The sequence below is a fragment of the Nerophis ophidion genome, linkage group LG21 (assembly GCF_033978795.1).
Source record: "Nerophis ophidion isolate RoL-2023_Sa linkage group LG21, RoL_Noph_v1.0, whole genome shotgun sequence".
In the NCBI taxonomy this organism is placed as follows: domain Eukaryota; kingdom Metazoa; phylum Chordata; class Actinopteri; order Syngnathiformes; family Syngnathidae; genus Nerophis; species Nerophis ophidion.
In genome coordinates, this window is record NC_084631.1 from 41,227,793 (window position 1) to 41,249,146 (window position 21,354).

General features: G+C 41.9%; 1 protein-coding gene across 7 annotated transcripts in view; it reads left to right on the forward strand.

Moving 5' to 3' along the window:
• Nucleotides 1–21,354, forward strand: part of phf14 (PHD finger protein 14) — a 149,039-nt gene that overhangs the window by 17,560 nt on the left and 110,125 nt on the right. For all 7 annotated transcript variants that reach the window (XR_009803561.1, XM_061882630.1, XM_061882626.1 and 4 more), the window contains exons 5-7: nt 10,241–10,400; nt 16,394–16,505; nt 16,724–16,861. Coding sequence is in view for 6 of the 7 variants with exons in the window: in XM_061882630.1 (XP_061738614.1) it covers nt 10,241–10,400; nt 16,394–16,505; nt 16,724–16,861 (410 nt within the window). In the remaining variant the exon portion in view is untranslated. The remainder of the gene's footprint in view (nt 1–10,240; nt 10,401–16,393; nt 16,506–16,723; nt 16,862–21,354) is intronic.

Genomic DNA, 21,354 nt, shown 5'->3' on the forward strand with positions numbered 1-21,354 from the left:
CTCTCACTCCTAATCCATAAATCCCATGAAATCTTATACGTCTAGTCTCTTACGTCAATGAGATAAATAATATTACTTGATATTTTACGGTAATGTGTTAATAATTTCACACTTAAGTCGCTCCTGAGTATAAGTCGCACCTGTCGTATATAAGTCGCACTGGAGTATAAGTCGCATTTTTTGGTGAAATTTATTTGATAAAAGCCAACAGCAAGAATAGACATTTGAAAGGCCATTTAAAATAAATAAAGAATAGTGAACAACAGGCTGAATAAGTGTAGGTTATATGAGGCATAAATAAGCAACTGCTATGTTAACCTAACATATTATGGTAAGAGTCATTCAAATAACTAGAACATATAGAACATGCTATACCTTTACCAAACTATCTCTCACTCCTAATCCATAAATCCCATGAAATCTTATACGTCTAGTCTCTTACGTCAATGAGATAAATAATATTACTTGATATTTTACGGTAATGTGTTAATAATTTCACACTTAAGTCGCTCCTGAGTATAAGACGCACCTGCCGTATATAAGTCGCACCGGAGTATAAGTCGCATTTTTTGGGTGAAATTTATTTGATAAAACCCAACAGCAAGAATAGACATTTGAAAGGCAATTTAAAATAAATAAAGAATAGTGAACAACAGGCTGAATAAGTGTAGGTTATATGAGGCATAAATAAGCAACTGCTATGTTAACCTAACATATTATGGTAAGAGTCATTCAAATAACTATAACATATAGAACATGCTATACCTTTACCAAACTATCTCTCACTCCTAATCCATAAATCCCATGAAATTTTCTTCGTCGATGTCGCTTCTAAACAACTCTGCCAACTCCAAAGGTATGCGCCGCTTCCTCTTGTCGTTTTCTGCCGCATTTCACTACGTCCAGCTTGTAATCTGCACTACATGATTTCCTTTTCCGTGCCATTTTTGTTCAGCCCTTCACAATTTTTATAAGTTACCGCCAACCATGAAATGATCCATCTTAATAGCTACGGCATAGCATATAGAACAGGGGTCACCAACGCGCACCAGGTCGCCTGTAAGGACCAGATGAGTCGCCCGCTGGCCTGTTCTAAAAATAGCTCAAATAGCAGCACTTACCAGTGAGCTGCCTCTATTTTTTAGATTTTATTTATTTACTAGCAAGCTGGCCTCGCTTTGCTCGACATTTTTAATTCTAAGAGAGACAAAACTCGAATAGAATTTCAAAATCCAAGAACATTTTTTAAAGATTTGGTCTTCACTTGTTTAAATAAATTCATCTATTTTTTACTTTGCTTCTTATAACTTTCAGAAAGACAATTTTAGAGAAAAAATACAACCTTAAAAATGATTTTAGGATTTTTAAACACATACACCTTTTTATCTTTTAAATTTCTTCCTCTTCTTTCCTGACAGTTTAAATCAATGTTCAAGTAAATGTATTTTTTTTTATTGTAAAGAATAATAAATACATTTTAATTTAATTCTTAATTTTAGCTTCTGTTTTTGCGACGAGGAATATTTTTGAAATATTTCTTCAAACTTATTAACGATTAAAATTCAAAAAAGATTATTCTGGCAAATCTAAAAAATCCATAGAATCAAATTTAAATCTTATTTCAAAGTCTTTTGAATTTCTTTTAAAGTTTTTGTTCTGGAAAATCTAGAAGAAATAATGATTTGTCTTTGTCAGAAATATAGCTTGGTCCAATTTGTTATATATTCTAACAAAGTGCAGATTGGATTTGAACCTATTTAAAACATGTCATCAAAAATATATATTGATTGTGAGAAATCATTAAGATGATCAGTGTTTCCACAAAGATAAATATCATTAATTATTAATAATAACATAGAGTTAAAGGTAAATTGAGCAAATTGGCTATTTCTGGCAATTTATTTAAGTGTGTATCAAACTGGTAGCCCTTCGCATTAATCAGTACCCAAGAAGTAGCTCTTGCTTTCAAAAAGGTTGGTGACCCCTGATATAGCATATAGCAGTTAGCATTCCATGACCCACAATGCACTTCTGCCATGACCCTCCCCCGCCATATTCTTATTGGTTGAAGTGTATGTGACGATTGCTGACATTTTCTTCGTCTCTTCCGCGAATTAGATAAATTATATTATTTGATATTTTACGGTAATGTTAATAATTTCACACATAAGTCGCACCCCCGGCCGAACTATGAAAAGAACTGAGACCTCTAGTCCGAAAAATACGGTAGTTGTAGTAGTACTAATAATAAGAATGATGATGAATATGTCGTAGTAAGTGCCGAGTCACAGCCATGGGATGACTAAAGATGCATAAAACAGACCAAGTATGCTAACAGTATGTGTTTGTTGGTACTAAAGGAAGCAGGTATCAATGTATTTTTTGCATGTTATCGACTTGTATGTTTAAGCATTTTTGGCTATCCTAGTTAGAGTCAACAAGTCCCCTTTCAAAATCACAAGGACACCTGTCTGCAATCTTCCTGTGGATCAGGAAGGTCATCCCTGTCTACTCCGCCGTCACTAAGGTCTGGTTTGATCCGCAACTGACTATTAACCACCACATAAAACACCAATACCAGACCTTGTTCCTCTATCTTCAAACCCTACCCTCTTCGAAGTGTCCCAGATGCAGAGCCATGCCTTCATCTTCTCAAGGCTGGACTGCTGGCAAGGGTGTCTTCGTTCAATTCCTGACAAGGACATTGAAACACTGCAGTTCTTTCAAAACAGAGCAGCCAGAATCTTAATGAGAGATGTTAAATTTCACTCCCATCCTAAAATCACTGCACTGGCTTGCTGCCTCTTTGCAGATCAATTACAAAATGTTAATGCTTCCTCATAAGTGTGTTACTAGATTGGCACCAACTTACCTACAAAAACTTCTTACTTCCTGAACATTCGCCCGGATTGTCTCGTCCAGTTTCCTCACACCAGGCTTCGTACCACGAGGCACTGAGCCTTCTCTTCAGCTGCATCACTACCCTGGAACTCACTCCCTGTCTAGCTGGGTTTTGCCGTAGTATTTTCTATTTTAAAGGGGAACATTATCACAATTTCAAAAGGGTTAAAAACAATAAAAATCAGTTCCCAGTGGCTTGTTTTATTTTTCGAAGTTTTTTTCAAAATTTTACACCGCTCGGAATATCCCTAAAAAAAGCTTTAAAGTGCCTGAATTTCGCTATTCGTAAATCCACCGTCCATTTCCCTGTGACGTCATACAGTGCTGCCAATACAAACAACATGGCGGTTACCACAGCAAGATATAGCGACATTAGCTCGGATTCAGACTCTGATTTCAGCGGCTTAAGCGATTCAACAGATTACACATGTATTGATACAGATGGTCAGAGTATGGAGGCAGATAGCGAAAACGAAATTGAAGAAGAAATTGAAGCTATGGAGCGAATAGCTATTGACACTATTCGGCCATAACATGGGTGTACCTAATGAAGTGGCCCATAGCATGGCTGCCTTATTAGCATCGCCGGTAAAATGTGCGGACCAAACGATCAGGACTTTCGCATCTTGTGACACTGGAGCAACTTAAATCGATTGGTAAGTGTTTGTTTCGCATTAAATGTGGGTATCGAGTTTCAAATGTACATAGCATGTTAGCATCGATTAGCGTAGGATGTTAGCATCGATTAGCTGGCAGTCAAGCCGTGACCAAATATGTCTGATTAGCTCATAAGTCAACAACATCAACAAAACTCACCTTTGTGATTTCGTTGACTTAATCGTTACAAATGCAGCTGCAGGTTATCCATACATCTCTGTGCCATGTCTGTCTTAGCATCGCCGGTAAAATGTGAAGACACTTTGGTATATTCAATGGGGGTCTGGCGGCAGATTTCTTGCCAGTGGTGCAACTTGAATCCCTCCCTTTTAGTGTTGTTACACCCTCCGACAAGGCATGATGTCTCCAAGGTTCCAAAAAATAGTCGAAAAAACGGGAAATAACAGAGCTGAGACCCGGTGTTTTTAATGTGAAAATGAATATGGCGGGTGTGTTACCTCGGTGACGTCACATTCTGACGTCATCGCTAAACGACCGGTAACAGAAAGGCGTTTAATTTGCCAAAATTCACCCATTTAGAGTTCGGAAATCGGTGAAAAAAATACATGGTCTTTTTTTCTGTAACATCAAGGTATATATTGACGCTTGCATAGGTTTGGTGATAATGTTCCCCTTTAATGGCCTACTTTTTCTGTTGCGTTTGATTAAATATATCATTATTCACAATTGAAATAGCCTGCCAACTGCCCGACTGATAAACAGAAGAATAGTTCTACTTTAACTCGGGTGTTGACTTTGTAGTCCTATCATCAGACCCTTGGCAAATGGTCCCATTTAGTCGCTAACATGCGTGCAGCAGACAAAGAGCTGAACAAACAATTATGTTGCATTTCATGGACCGTCTTACTCTTTAGCCAGGCACACAAACTCCACTTTTAATTTGTTGACTTGCTCATCGAATGCTGTTTAGTAGGGGTGTAACGGTACACAAAAATTTCGGTTCGGTACGTACCTCGGTTTAGAGGTCACGGTTCGGTTCATTTTCGGTGCAGTAAGAAAACAACTAAATATTAACTTTTTTGTTATTTATTTACCAAAATGTGTAAACAATGGCTTTATCCTTCAAACATTAGGAACACTATAATAACTCTGCCTAAGTTAATCAACATTAAACTGCCTCAAATTGTTGCTCAGATTAAATAAAATGACCAAACTTTTCTTCTACATATAAAAAGTGCAACATTAAACAGTTTCAAGTCAACTGATCATGCTTAATTTATCACAGCATTGGGGAAGCCTGTATCAATCAATCTTTACTTATATAGCCCTAAATCACTAGTGTCTCAAAGGGCTGCACAAACCACTACGACATCCTCGGTAGGCCCACATAAGGGCAAGGAAAACTCACACCCAGTGGGACATCGGTGACAATGATGACTATGAGAACCTTGGAGAGGAGGAAAGCAATGGATGTCGAGCGGGTCTAACATGATACTGTGATAGTTCAATCCACAATGGATCCAACACAGTCGCGAGAGTCCAGTCCAAAGCGGATCCAACACAGCAGCGAGAGTCCTGTTCACAGCGGAGCCAGCAGGAAACCATCACAAGCGGAGGCGGATCAGCAGCGCAGAGATGTCCCCAGCCAGAGATGTCCCCAGCCGATACACAGGCAAGCAGTACATGGCCACCGGATCGGACCGGACCCCCTCCACAAGGGAAAGTGGGACATAGAAGAAAAAGAAAAGAAACGGCAGATCAACTGGTCTAATATGGGAGTCTATTTAAAGGCTAGAGTATACAAATGAGTTTTAAGGTGAGACTTAAATGCTTCTACTGAGGTGGCATCTCGAACTGTTACCGGGAGGGCATTCCAGAGTACTGGAGCCCGAACGGAAAACGCTCTATAGCCCGCAGACTTTTTTTGGGCTTTGGGAATCACTAATAAGCCGGGGTCCTTTGAACGCAGATTTCTTGCCGGGACATATGGTACAATACAATCGGCAAGATAGGATGGAGCTAGACCGTGTAGTATTTTATACGTAAGTAGTAAAACCTTAGTTTTAATATGCCATTCAAAGCTTTTCTGTCGGTAAAACACACACACACACACACACCGCAAAAAGAGCTAACGTTACGCTAAAAGCTAATCAGCCTTCACCTCAAGCCAGAACTGCGAGCGAGCTGAGCTGCAGTTTAAGTTTCTAGAAGGTCAACGGCCTCATAGTAATGTTACTAGTATTTGACTGGGAGGTGTCTATTATCATTTGGGCAGAGTACGCTGCCTTATGCTCACCTGCTAAACACCTATCTGCTCGACGCTGAAGCATTTACTACATGCGCTCTGAATACGCACTACTGATTGGCTGTTACCGCTATATATGTAACCAATCAGATGGTTGTGTGGGTGGGACAATGCTGGGTGCTGAGACAGAGGCAGAAGAAGCAAAGCAACTTGTTAAGACTTTAGCTTAGAAACTCGTTCGGTACACCCCCGTACCAAAACGGTTTAATACAAATACACGTACCGTTACACCCCTACTGTTTAGCTAAAATTCTGTTTGTTGATTGCTTTCCGGGGATAAAATCTACCATGGACACCACATCACAACAGTAATGGGTTCAGTAGCCTTAAAACCATTTGTAGTGCAGTTAAAGTATACTTATTTATCAGATTCAGTTCCTGAAATACATTGTTCAATTGTTGGCGCTACAGTGTCACTTTGCAATGACCGTTTGGGTTTCGGCCACCATGGACCTGATTTATTTTTTATGGGTGCATTGTAAATACAAAATTTTAGGTTTCATCCACATAGAGGTGTAACGGTACACAAAAATTTCGGTTCGGTACGTACGGTATAGAGGTCACAGTTCGGTTCATTTTCCGTACAGTCAGAAAACAACAAAATATACATTTTTTAGTTATTTATTTAACAAATTTGTAAACAATGGCATAACAAACATACACACACAGGGTCCATTGCCAGGGTTTATGTGTTCAACATCCATCCATCCATCCATTTTCAACCGCTTATTCCCTTTCGGGGTCGCGGGGGGCGCTAGCGCCTATCTCAGCTACAATCGGGCGGAAGGCAGGGTACACCCTGGACAAGTCGCAACCTCATCGCAGGGCCAACACAGATAGACAGACAACATTCACACTCACATTCACACACTAGGCCCAATTTAGTGTTGCCAATCAACCTATCCCCAGGTGCATGTCTTTGGAAGTGGGAGGAAGCCGGAGTACCCGGAGGGAACCCACGCATTCACGGGGAGAACATGCAAACTCCACACAGAAAGATCAAAATAATAACTAAATAAGATAACGCTCAGAATGGTTTCCTAACAAAACCTTTCTACATATACAGTGCTTTTTTTTGATTGATTGATTGAGACTTTTGTTAGGAATAAGTTTTTCAACTTGTTTAAGTCGGGTTCCACGTTAATCAACACCCATTCCACCTCCCATATATCCAAGAGGATATATGGGCTTATTGTTCTTCCACCATAGAAGTGGGTCAAAATCTAGTTTTTAATGCAATACAGCAACCCTCTGCAACCCCGAACGGGACAAGCGGTAGAAAATGGATGGATGGTCTTAAATCTGCTGCTATAAAAACATTTGTTATTGCTTCAGCCCTGCCTGACTCGCCGAGGAGAAGCTGCTTGAATGCGGTGGTGACGCTTCAAAGGTGGCAGAACAATGTCGGCAAACCTCCGTCCTCCATTGTTGTATCGCACTGCGCAGCCAAAGTATTCCCAAAGGGGAGACGTTAATGAGGCAGGAGGGTCTTCCAGCTCTGGCTTTTGCATTTTGTCCTAGCCCAGTCGCTGCTAGTTGTGCCTCGCTCTGCATTGTTTACACAACTTGCGGTGCGCTACCGAATATGTCCGTGTGGAAACTCGTTCGGTACACCTCCGAACCGAACCGAAACCCCCGTAACGAAACGGTTCAATACAAATACACGTACCGTTTCACCCCTACATGCACATAAAAAGCAAAAGAAAGACTCCAAAATAAAGATACGGTATGTCTCAATTAGTTTAGATAGAAGTTTATTGATCTTGTGGGCATACGCCCTCAGGGAAATTAAAGGTAATGAAAGCAATCACTCTTCCACACATGATACAGAGAACAGATGATAAATGTCAATGTGAGCATGTGTAAATGAATGACATGCGGCCAATTAGAAAATATAAAGATGACACTACAATGGTATTTCGGTCATTTTTTTTTTTATCAGAAATAATGTAAATCCAATTAATTGTTCTTAACAGCCAAACATGTCAACACAAAACACATTTTTATTATGAATTATTATGCCTTATTTATGTCATACGTGTGCAATATATACAAGTGAAGAATGATATTTATAAAAGAATGTTTAACTTTTACCTTTATTGAATACTTTGGTTGGCAAATATGTGATGAGCACGTTTGTACTTTGCTACAAGTTCTTACTTGAATTCAATAGTCAATAAATCAAAGTTTATTTATCTAGCTCTTAATCAGAAGCATCTCACACATATACCTTTTTACCTTTTCAATTCCTTCCTCTTCTTTCCTGACAATTTAAATCAATGTTCAAGTAAATGTATTTTTTTTTTATTGTAAAGAATAATACATACATTTAATTTAATTCTTCATTTTAGCTCCTGTTTTTTCGACGAAGAATATTTGTGAAATGTTTCTTCAAACTTATTAACGATTAAAATTCAAAAAAGATTATTCTGGCAAATCTAGAAAATCCGTAGAATCAATTTTAAATCTTATTTCAAAGTGTTTTGAATTTCTTTTAAAATGTTTGTACTGGAAAATCTAGAAGAAATAATGATTTGTCTTTGTTAGAAATATAGCTTGGTCCAATTTGTTATATATTCTCACAAAGTGCAGATTGGATTTGAACCTATTTAAAACATGTCATCAAAAATATATATTGATTGTGAGAAATCATTAAGATGATCAGCGTTTCCACAAAGATGAATATCATTAATTATTAATAACAACATAGAGTTAAATGTAAATTGAGCTAACTAGCTATTTCTGGCAATTTATTTAAGTGTGTATCAAACTGGTAGCCCTTTGCATTAATTAGTACCCAAGAAGTAGCTCTTGCTTTCAAAAAGGTTGGTGACCCCTGTTATAGCATATAGCAGTTAGCATTCTCTGGATTGGCAGACCGGGGTGGTAGTTCCTCTCTTTAAGAAGGGGGACCGGAGGGTGTGTTCCAACTATCGTGGGATCACAATCCTCAGCCTTCCCGGTAAGGTTTATTCAGGTGTACTGGAGAGGAGGCTACGTCGGATAGTCGAACCTCGGATTCAGGAGGAACAGTGTGGTTTTCGTCCTGGTCGTGGAACTGTGGACCAGCTCTATACTCTCGGCAGGGTTCTTGAGGGTGCATGGGAGTTTGCCCAACCAGTCTACATGTGCTTTGTGGACTTGGAGAAGGCATTCGACCGTGTCCCTCGGGAAGTCCTGTGGGGAGTGCTCAGAGAGTATGGGGTATCGGACTGTCTTATTGTGGCGGTCCGCTCCCTGTATGATCAGTGTCAGAACTTGGTCCGCATAGCCGGCAGTAAGTCGAACACGTTTCCAGTGAGGGTTGGACCCCGCCAAGGCTGTCCTTTGTCAACCCATTCTGTTCATAACTTTTATGGACAGAATTTCTAGGCGCAGTCAAGGCGTTGAGGGGTTCCGGTTTGGTGGCCGCGGGATTAGGTCTCTGCTTTTTGCAGATGATGTGGTCCTGATGGCTTCATCTGACCGGGATCTTCAGCTCTCGCTGGATCGGTTCGCAGCCGAGTGTGAAGCGACCGGAATGAGAATCAGCACCTTCAAGTCCGAGTCCATGGTTCTCGCCCGGAAAAGGGTGGAATGCCATCTCCGGGTTGGGGAGGAGACCCTGCCCCAAGTGGAGGAGTTAAAGTACCTAGGAGTCTTGTTCACGAGTGGAGGAAGAGTGGATGGTGAGATCGACAGGCGGATCGGTGCGGCGTCTTCAGTAATGCGGACGTTGTACCGATCCGTTGTGGTGAAGAAGGAGCTGAGCCGGAAGGCAAAGCTCTCAATTTACCGGTCGATCTACGTTCCCATCCTCACCTATGGTCATGAGCTTTGGGTCATGACCGAAAGGATAAGATCACGGGTACAAGCGGCCGAAATGAGTTTCCAGGTCCCTCCCTTAGAGATAGGGTGAGAAGCTCTGCCATCCGGGAGGAACTCAAAGTAAAGCCGCTGCTCCTTCACATCGAGAGGAGCCAGATGAGGTGGTTCGGGCATCTGGTCAGGATGCCACCCGAACGCCTCCCTAGGGAGGTGTTTAGGGCACGTCCAGCTGGTAGGAGGCCACGGGGAAGACCCAGGACATGTTGGGAAGACTATGTCTCCCGGCTGGCCTGGGAACGCCTCGGGATCCCCCGGGAAGAGCTAGACGAAGTGGCTGTGGAGAGGGAAGTCTGGGTTTCCCTGCTTAGGCTGTTGCCCCCGCGACCTGACCTCGGATAAGCGGAAGATGACGGATGGATGGATGGCCAAATTCTTATTGGTTGATGTGTATGTGACGATTGCTGACATTTTTTTTTGTCTTTTCCGCGAATGAGATAAATAATATGATTTGATATTTTACAGTAATGTGTTAATATCACACATATGTCGCAAAAAACTGCGACATATAGTTCCAGAAATACGGTATTTAATTGTAAAACCTGTCTTCAGGGTGTTATGGCGTGGATGGGGAGAGCGACTCCATCATGAGCTCCGCATCAGAGAACTCCACCGAGCCCTGGTTTTGTGATGCCTGCAAGAACGGAGTGATGCCAAACTGCGAGCTTTGCCCCAACCAGGATGGTATCTTCAAAGAGACCGACGCAGGCAGGTAAGATGCAGAAAAGCCCGTCGGGTACATGCAAGGACAAATACTGGCGGCACCGCATAAGACGGACATGTGAATTGAACTTCCGTTCAATAGTTGGAGAAGAGAAGGTTGAGTCAGAGAGAAAGCTGGTGGAGGAATGAGAGGAGGAAGAGGAGAGATAGCAGAAGAAAGGGAGTAGGAGAAAAGAGAGTGTTGTGTGAAGCGTGGAGACTTCAACCACGTTATCGCTGATAGTGCTCCTTAGCCAGGCAGCACCCGAATTTACTACTTCACTAGAGCATGAAAAACACAGCAAATTAAACTGTGAAGCGGTTGCTTGCTAGAGATGGATATCTTTATATTGGACTTTGGATTCTCTTCCCTTCAGTCTGCATTTTAAATTTGTGTCACACCACTCTGCTGCCTGTCTGCCGCCACCTAAATCTATGAATCATTTTTTTCCATGTTTAAGAATGCAATGCAGCAAGTTTCATCAAATACTTTTGGCCTTCTCTAGTCCAGTGGTTCTCCTGCCCTTTCCAGTCCATACAGTTTGTGGAATCTTTGTTTTCTAGCTGATATGTGAAACCTTTCAATCCGGTTTCAGGGCAAATCACTCTACTGAGACAGCCCTCGCCAAAATGACTAATGATCTATTGCTAACGATGGATTCTGATGTGTCATCTATGTTGCTGCTCCTCCATCTTAGCGCTGCTTTCGATACCGTCGATCATAATATTTTATTAGAACGTATCAAAACACGAATTGGTATGTCAGACTTAGCCCTGTCTTGGTTTAACTCTTATCTTACTGATAGGATGCAGTGTGTCTCCCATAACAATGTGACCTCGGACTACGTTAAGGTAACGTGTGGAGTTCCCCAGGGTTCGGTCCTTGGCCCTGCACTCTTCAGCATCTACATGCTGCCGCTAGGTGACATCATACGCAAATACGGTGTTAGCTTTCACTGTTATGCTGATAACACCCAACTCTACATGCCCCTAAAGCTGACCAACACGCCGGATTGTAGTCAGCTGGAGGCGTGTCTTAATTAAATTAAACAATGGATGTCCGCTAACTTTTTGCAACTCAACGCCAAAAAAACAGAAATGCTGATTATCGGTCCTGCTAGACACCGACCTCTATTTAATAATACAACTCTAACATTTGACAATTAAACAAGGCGACTCGGTAAAGAATCTGGGTATTATCGTTGACCCAACTCTCTCCTTTGAGTCACACATTAAAAGCGTTACTAAAACGGCCTTCTTTCATCTCCGTAATATCGCTAAAATTCGCTCCATTCTGTCCACTAAAGACGCTGAGATCATTAGCCATGCGTTTGTTACGTCTCGCCTCCCCATGTCTAGCATTAAAAGATTACAGTTGGTACAAAATGCGGCTGCTAGACTTTTGACAAGAACAAGAAAGTTTGATCACATTACGCCTGTACTTTATATACCTTTATATACATATATACATACATATATACCTATACTGTATATACCTTTATATACATATATACATACATATATACCTATACTGTATATACCTTTATATACATACATACATACCTATACTGTATATACCTTTACATACATATATACATACATACATACTACCATGAATTGATTAACGTGGACCCCGACTTAAACAAGTTGAAAAACTTATTCGGGTGTTACCATTTAGTGGTCAATTGTACGGAATATGTACTGTACTGTGCAATCTACTAATAAAAGTATCAATCAATCAATCAATATATACCTATACTGTATATACCTTTATATACATATATACATACATATATACCTATACTGGCTCACCTGCACTGGCCTCCTGTGCACTTAAGATGTGACTTTAAGGTTTTACTACTTACGTATGAAATACTACACGGTCTAGCTCCATCCAATCTTGCCGATTGTATTGTACCATATGTCCCGGCAAGAAATCTGCGTTCAAAGGACTCCGGCTTATTAGTGATTCCCAAAGCCCAAAAAAAGTCTGTGGGCTATAGAGCGTTTTCATTTCGGGCTCCAGTACTCTGGAATGCCCTCCCGGTAAAAGTTCGAGATGCCACCTCAGTAGAAGCATTTAAGTCTCACCTTAAAACTCATTTGTATACTCTAGCCTTTAAATAGACTCCCTTTTTAGACCAGTTGATCTGCCGTTTCTTTTCTTTTTCTCCTATGTCCAACTCTCCCTTGTGGAGGGGGTCCGGTCCGATCCGGTGGCCATGTACTGCTTGCCTGTGTATCGGCTGGGGACATCTCTGCGCTGCTGATCCGCCTCCGCTTGGGGTGGTTTCCTGCTGGCTCCGCTGTGAACAGGACTCTCGCTGCTGTGTCGGATCCGCTTTGGACTGGCATCTCGCGACTGTGTGGATCCATTATGGATTGAACTTTCACAGTATCATGTTAGACCCGCTCGACATCCATTGCTTTCCTCCTCTCCAAGGTTCTCATAGTCATCATTGTCACCGACGTCCCACTGGGTGTGAGTTTTCCTTGCCCTTATGTGGGCCTACCGAGGATGTGGTAGTGGTTTGTGTTGTGGTTTGTGCAGCCCTTTGAGACACTAGTGATTTAGGGCTATATAAGTAAACATTGATTGATTGATTGATTGATACTCTCTAGTGTCCTTCTTGAAAACTTTAAAAAAATTAAATACGTAGAACCAGGCATGGGGTTTTTCCGTCTATAGTCGGAAATCCGTCATTTTTTATCCCTAAAAGTATAAACACATAATTTCCGTTTTTCTTCGTTTTTTCCGACCTACAATGTGTTAAAATCTTGAGCCGTCTCTTTGCCATACCTGCCAACAGCTACGCTTTTCCTGTACAGAGTATGTTTTTTGATAATCCAGTGGTAAAAACTACAGTTTTCTATTAAAAATGTGTTAACTTAAAAGTCGAAGCTCTGGAGCAAAGCAGGGAAAAAACAATACGGGAACATCAATGACGATTGGTTGGTTTAAGTACAAACCCCGTTTCCATATGAGTTGGGAAATTGTGTTAGATGTAAATATAAACAGAATACAATGATTTGCAAATCATTTTCAACCCATATTCAGTTGAATATGCTACAAAGACAACATATTTGATGTTCAAACTCATAAACTTTATTTGTTTTTTGCAAATAATTAACTTAGAATTTCATAGCTGCAACACGTGCCAAAGTAGTTGGGAAAGGGCATGTTCACCACTGTGTTACATCACCTTTCCTTTTAACAACACTGAATAAACGTTTGGGAACTGAGGAAACTAATTGTTGAAGCTTTGAAAGTGGAATTCTTTCCCATTCTTGTTTTATGTAGAGCTTCAGTCCTTCAACAGTCCGGGGTCTTCGCTATCGTATTTTACGCTTCATAATGCGCCACACATTCTCCATGGGAGACAGGTCTGGACTGCAGGCGGGCCAGGAAAGTACCCACACGCTTTTTTTATGAAGCCACGCTGTTGTCACACATGCTGAATGTGGCTTGGCATTGTCTTGCTGAAATAAGCAGGGGCGTCCATGAAAAAGACGGGGCTTAGATGTTCCAAAACCTGTATGTACCTTTCAGCATTAATGGTGCCTTCACAGATGTGTAAGTTACCCATGCCTTGGGCACTAATGCACCCCCATACCATCACACATGCTGGCTTTTGAAATTTGCGTTGATAACAGTCTGGATGGTTCGCTTCCACTTTGTTCCGGATGACACGATGTCGAATATTTCCAAAAACAATTTGAAATGTGGAATCGTCAGACCACAGAACACTTTTCCACTTTGCATCAGTCCATCTTAGATGATCTCAGGCCCAGAGAAGCCGGCGGCCTTTCTGGATGTTGTTGATAAATGGCTTTTGCTTTGCATAGTAGAGCTTTAACTTGCACTTACAGATGTAGCGACCAACTGTATTTAGTGACAGTAGTTTTCTGAAATGTTCCTGAGCCCATGTGGTGATATCCTTTAGAGATTGATGTCGGTTTTTGATACAGTGCCGTCTGAGGGATGGAAGGTCACGGTCATTCAATGTTGGTTTCCAGCCATGCCGCTTACGTGGAGTGATTTCTCCAGATTCTCTGAACGTTTTGATGATATTATGGAGCGTAGATGTTGAAATCTCAAAATTTCTTGCAAATCCACTTTGAGAAAGGTTGTTCTTAAACTGTTTGACTATTTGCTCACGCAGTTGTGGACAAAGGGGTGTACCTCGCCCCATCCTTTCTTGTGAAAGACTGAGCATTTTTTGGGAAGCTGTTTTTATACCCAATCATGGCACCCACCTGTTCCCAATTAGCCTGCACACCTGTGGGATGTTCCAAATAAGTGTTTGATGAGCATTCCTCAACCTTATCAGGACTTATTGCCACCTTTCCCAACTTCTTTGCCACGTGTTGCTGGCATCAAATTCTAAAGTTAATGATTAATTGCAAAAACAATAAATGTTTATCAGTTTGAACATCAAATATGTTGTCTTTGTAGCATATTCAACTGAAAATGGGTTGAAAATCATTCTTTTCTTTTTGTATTTACATCCAACACAATTTCCCAACTCATATGGAAACGGGGTTTGTATATTCAAAATGCGCTTTCCAACATAATTTATGATCAATTGTTATTCCCAAGAATTTAGTTTCATATACTCTTCTCAATTTCCATTAGATGTCATTTTAATTTTGCTTCACAATTTGTCCTTGCACCACTAAGCACCATAAATGTAGTCTTCTTATCCATCCATCTTCTTCCGCTTATCCGAGGTCGGGTTGCGGGGGCAACAACCTAAGCAGGGAAACCCAGACTTCCCTCTCCCCAGCCACTTAGTCTAGCTCTTCCCGGGGGATCCCGAGGCGTTCCCAGGCCAGCCGGGAGACATAGTCTTCCCAACGTGTCCTGGGTCTTCCCCGTGGCCTCCTAACGGTTGGACGTGCCCTAAACACCTCCCTAGGGAGGCGTTCGGGTGGCATCCTGACCAGATGCCCGAACCACCTCATCTGGGTCCTCTCCATGTGTAGGAGCAGCGGCTATACTTTGAGTTCCTCCCGGATGGCAGAGCTTCTCACCCTATCTCTAAGGGAGGGACCTGGAAACTCATTTGGGCCGCTTGTACCCGTGATCTTATCCTTTCGGTCATGACCCAAAGCTCATGACCATAGGTGAGGATGGGAACGTAGATCGACCGGTAAATTGAGAGCTTTGTCTTCCGGCTCAGCTCCTTCTTCACCACAATGGATCGGTACAACGTCCGCATTACTGAAGACGCCGCACCGATCCGCCTGTCGATCTCACGATCAACTTTTCCCTCACTCGTGAACAAGACTCCTAGGTACTTGAACTCCTCCACTTGGGGCAGGGTCTCCTCCCCTACCCGGAGATGGCATTCCATCCTTTTCCGGGCGAGAACCATGGACTCGGACTTGGAGGTGCTGATTCTCATTCCGGTCGCTTCACACTCGGCTGCGAACCGATCCAGTGAGAGCTGAAGATCCCGGTCAGATGAAGCCATCAGGACCACATCATCTGCAAAAAGCAGAGACCTAATCCTGCGGTCACCAAACCGGAACCCCTCAACGCCTTGACTGCGCCTAGAAATTCTGTCCATAAAAGTTATGAACAGAATGGGTGACAAAGGACAGCCTTGGCGGAGTCCAACCCTCACTGGAAACCGGTCCGACTTACTACCGGCAACGCGGACTAAGCTCTGACACTGATCATACAGGGAGCGGACCGCCACAATAAGACAGTCCGGTACCCCATACTCTCTGAGTACTCCCCACAGGACTTCCCGAGGGACACGGTCGAATGCCTTCTCCAAGTCCACAAAGCACATGTAGACTGGTTGGGCAAACTCCCATGCACCCTCTAGTCTTCTTATCATTTAATGATAATTTACTGATATCAAACCATTTTTTTAGCTGAATCAACGCAAGCTGTATTATCCCCAACATTCCTTCAGTGCGTGGCAGATGTAATTATAAAGGCGTATATTCCAGCCTGTGTGCATGTAGTTTTGATGATGTTGATGTTTTCAGGTGGGTGCACGTGGTATGTGCACTCTACGTTCCCGGGGTGGCTTTCGGAGACATAGACAAACTACGGCCAGTGACGCTCACGGAGATGAATTATTCCAAATACGGGGCCAAGGCAAGTACCGACTTTTTCTTTTTGATGTACTGTTAATAATTCATGCGCTAACCGATTCCTTCTGGGAAGAAGTCCCTGACAAACTTAAGAAGTTACTGTATAAGCACAGTAGTCAAGTTAGATATGCCGCAGAAGTCGAATCTTAATTTGTATGAAGCTTTTTTTTTATGCAAATCTGAAGAATCCGTGTCTTTTTTTTTTTTTTTTTTTTAATCCAGGAGTGCAGTTTCTGCGAGGACAGCCGCTTTGCCAGGACTGGTGTGTGTATCAGCTGTGATGCAGGAATGTGTCGCTCCTACTTCCATGTCACCTGTGCACAGAGAGAGGGGCTCCTGTCAGAAGCCGCCGCAGAAGAGGTGGGATAAACATGTTTTTTTTTAGGACCTTTTGACGTGTGCAGAAACATCACCAGCTCAGTGGAAACTTTTACGTTGAATAAAACTGCTTTGTTCACATTAAAGGGGGAACATTATCAGCAGACCTATGTAAGCGCCAATATATACCTTGATGGTGCAGAAAAAAGAGAATATATATTTTTTTAACCGATTTCCGAACTCAATCAATCAATCAATCAATGTTTATTTATATAGCCCCAAATCACAAATGTCTCAAAAGACTGCACAAATCATTACGACTACAACATCCTCGGAAGAACCCACAAAAAAGCAAGGAAAACTCACACCCAGTGGGCAGGGAGAATTCACATCCAGTGGGACGCCAGTGACAATGCTGACTATGAGAAACCTTGGAGAGGACCTCAGATGTGGGCAACCCCCCCCTCTAGGGGACCGAAAGCAATGGATGTCGAGCGGGTCTAACATGATACTGTGAAAGTTCAATCCATAGTGGCTCCAATTTTTAATTTTGGCTAATTAAACGCCTTTCTGTTTATCGCGCTGGAAGCGATGACGTCAGAATGTGACGTCGCCAAGGTAACACACCCGCCATTTTCATTTTCAACACATTGTAAACATTGGGTCTCAGCTCTGTTATTTTCCGTTTTTTCGACTATTTTTTTGGAACCTCGGAGACATCATGCCTCGTCGGTGTGTTGTCGGAGGGTGTAACAACACGAACAGGGAGGGATTCAAGTTGCACCACTGGCAATCGGCAAGATAGGATGCAGCTAGACCGTGTAGTATTTTATACGGAAGTAGTAAAACCTTAAAGTCACATCTTAAGTGCACAGGAAGCCAGTGCAGGTGAGCCAGTATAGGTATATATGTATGTATATATGTATATAAAGGTATATACAGTATAGGTATATATGTATGTATATATGTATATAAAGGTATATACAGTATAGGCGTAATATGATCAAACATTCTTGTTCTTGTCAAAAGTCTAGCAGCCGCATTTTGTACCAACTGTAATCTTTTAATGCTAGACATGGGGAGACCCCAAAATAATAATGAGTTACAGTAATCGAGACGAGACGTAACAAACGCATGGATAATGATCTCAGCATCTTTAGTGGACAAAATGGAGCGAATTTTAGCGATATTACGGTGTCGAAAGAAGGCCGTTTTATTAACGCTTTTATTGTGTGACTCAAAGGAGAGAGTTGGGTCGAAGATAATACCCAGATTCTTTACGGAGTCGCCTTGTTTAATTGTTTGGTTGTCAAATGTTAAAGTTGTATTATTAAATAGAGGTCGGTGTCCAGCAGGACCGATAATCAGCATTTCCGTTTTTTTGGCGTTGAGTTGCAAAAAGTTAGCAGACATCCATTGTTTAATATTATTAAAGGGGAACATTATCACCAAACCTATGCAAGCGTCAATATATACTTTGATGTTGCAGAAAAAAGACCATGTATTTTTTTAACCGATTTCCGAACTCTAAATGGGTGAATTTTGGCGAATTAAACGCCTTTCTGTTTATCGGTCTTTTAGCGATGACGTCAGAACGTGACGTCACCGAGGTAACACACCCGCCATATTCATTTTCACATTATAAACACCGCGTCTCAGCTCTGTTATTTTCCGTTTTTTTGACTATTTTTCTGGAACCTTGGAGACATCATGCCTCGTCGGTGTGTTGTCGGAGGGTGTAACAACACTAACAGGGAGGGATTCAAGTTGCACCACTGGCCCGAATATGCCAAAGTGTCTGCCGCCAGACCCCCTTTGAATGTGCTGAAGTTTCTCCACATTTTACCGGCGATGCTAAGGCAGACATGGCACAGATATGTATGGATAACCTGCAGATGCATTTGCAACGATAAATTCAACAAAATCACAAAGGTGAGTTTTGTTGATGTTGACTGCCAGCTAATCGATGCTAACATGCTACGCTAATCGATGCTAACATGCTATTTACCGGCGGTGCTAACGCAGACATGTAGATGCATTTGCAACTATATTACGTTTCCTTCCACCCACATTTAATGCGAAACAAACACTTACCAATCGACGGATTTAAGTTGCTCCAGTGTCAAAAGATCCGAAAGTCCTGATCGTTTGGTCCACACATTTTACCGGCGATGCTAACGCAGTTATTCGGCCATGCTATGGCTATGAATAGCGTCAATAGCTATTCGCTCAATAGCTTCAGTTTCTTCTTCAAATACTTTCATACTCCAACCATCTGTTTCAATACATGCGTAATCTGTTGAATCGCTTAAGTCGCTGAAATCCGAGTTTGAATCCGAGCTAATGTCGCTATATCATGCTGTGGTATTCCCATTGTTTGTTTACATTGGCAGCACTGTGTGATGTCACAGGGAAATGGATAGTGGTTTCGAAGATAGCGAAAATAAGGCACTTTAAAGCTTTATTTAGGGATATTCCGAGACCGGTAAAATTTTGAAAAAAAATTCAAAAAATACAACAAGCCACTGGGAATTGTTTTTTATTGTTTTTAACCCTTTAGAAATTGTGATAATGTTCCCCTTTAAGAATACCGTATTTTCCGCACTATAAGGCGCACCGGATTATAAGGCGCGCCTTCAATGAATGGCCTATTTTAAAGGCTTACTGAAATGAGATGTTCTTATCCAAACGGGGATAGCAGGTCCATTCTATGTGTCATACTTGATCATTTCACGATATTGCCATATTTTTGCTGAAAGGATTTAGTGGAGAACATCCACGATACAGTTTGCAACTTTTGGTCGCTAATAAAAAAGCCTTGCCTGTACCGGAAGTAGCAGACGATGTGCGCGTGACGTCACGGGTTGTGGAGCTCCTCACGTCTGAACATTGTTTACAATCATGGCCACCAGCAGCTAGAGCAATTCGGACCGAGAAAGCGACAATTTCCCCAGTAATTTGAGCGAGGATGAAAGATTCGTGGATGAGGAAAGTGAGAGTGAAGGACTAGAAAGAAAAAAGGCGAGGGCAATGAGAGCGATTTAGATGTTATTAGACACATTTACTAGGATAATTCTGGAAAATCCGTTATCTGCTTAATGTATTACTGGGGTTTTAGCGAGATTATATGATACCTGAAAGTCGGAAGGGTGTGGCCACGGGTGTGGTGACCGCCAGTGTCTCCGGTGGAAGGAGGTAATAGTCCGCAGCTGCAGGAGGACGCAAGCTCCGCTCATGTCTACGGTAAGAGCCGATTTATTACCACAATTTTCTCACCGAAACCTGCCGGTTGACATGTGGTCGGGAACCGTCTTCGCTTGATCGCTCTGTTCCGTAGTAAAGCTTCACCTTCGGGAATTTTAAACAAGGAAACACCGGCTGTGTTTGTGTTGCTAAAGGCATGCAAAATACACAGCTTCCCACCTACATCTTTCTTCTTTGACGTCTCCATTATTAATTGAACAAATTGCAAAAGATCCAGCAACACAGATGTCCAGAATACTGTGTAATTATGCGATTAAAGCAGACTACTTATAGCTTGGATCGGGCTGGAAAAAATGTTTGTTTACATTGGCAGCACTGTGTGACGTCACAGGGAAATGGATAGTGGTTTCGAAGATAGCGAAAATAAGGCACTTTAAAGCTTTATTTAGGGATATTCCGAGACCGGTAAAATGTGAGACCAATTGTGGCTCAATATTGGTCCATATATAAGGCGCACTGTCAGCTTTTGGGAAAATTTTTGGTTTTTAGGTGTGCCTTATAGTACGGAAAATACGGGAATCTAATTAGTTACTATGGTCATCTAATTGGGTACTATGGTAATCTAATTAATTACTATGCTCATCTAATTAGTTATTATGGTCATCTAATTAATTACTACGGTAATCTACGTCTGGCCCTGTGACAAGGTGGCGACTTGTTCGGGGTGTATCCCGCCTTCCGCCCTAATGCAGCTGAGATAGGCTCCAGCGACCCCGAACGGGACAAGCGGTAGAAAATGGATTGATGGGTACCGTATTTTTCGGACTATAAGTCGCAGTTTTTTCATAGTTTATTCATCCCTATTTGGAATAAAAAGATAACAATATGGTGGATTAGCATTAATTTTGTTCAGTTTAGAGCTAACATGACCTGACAAAGCCAACAGTGAGACAAAGCTTAGAAAAAAAAACTTTGGAAAATAGATTTTTTATTTTAAATTTGTACAATTTAACAAAATAAAACATGTGAAAGTAACACAAGAATGTTTTTGCGGAAGTCTCTCTCCCTAGTGGGTTCTGCTGATGCTGACAAAGCTTCATGCTAGTCGGGATGTCTGGTGTTTACAATGTCCTTTATTGGCAGCGCACACACACTATCATAGCACACTACTTTTCAGTCCTGTTCCGAGAGTTTTCAGTATTTCGGACTCTCGTGCCCGTGTGTCTGTCCATGAGCAACTCCAACCTCCCCTCCTTGTGTCTCGGCCCGGCTGCTGCTATTAAGCATGGCAGGTGATTGGATGATCGGTCCCAGCTGGGTAATCCAATAAC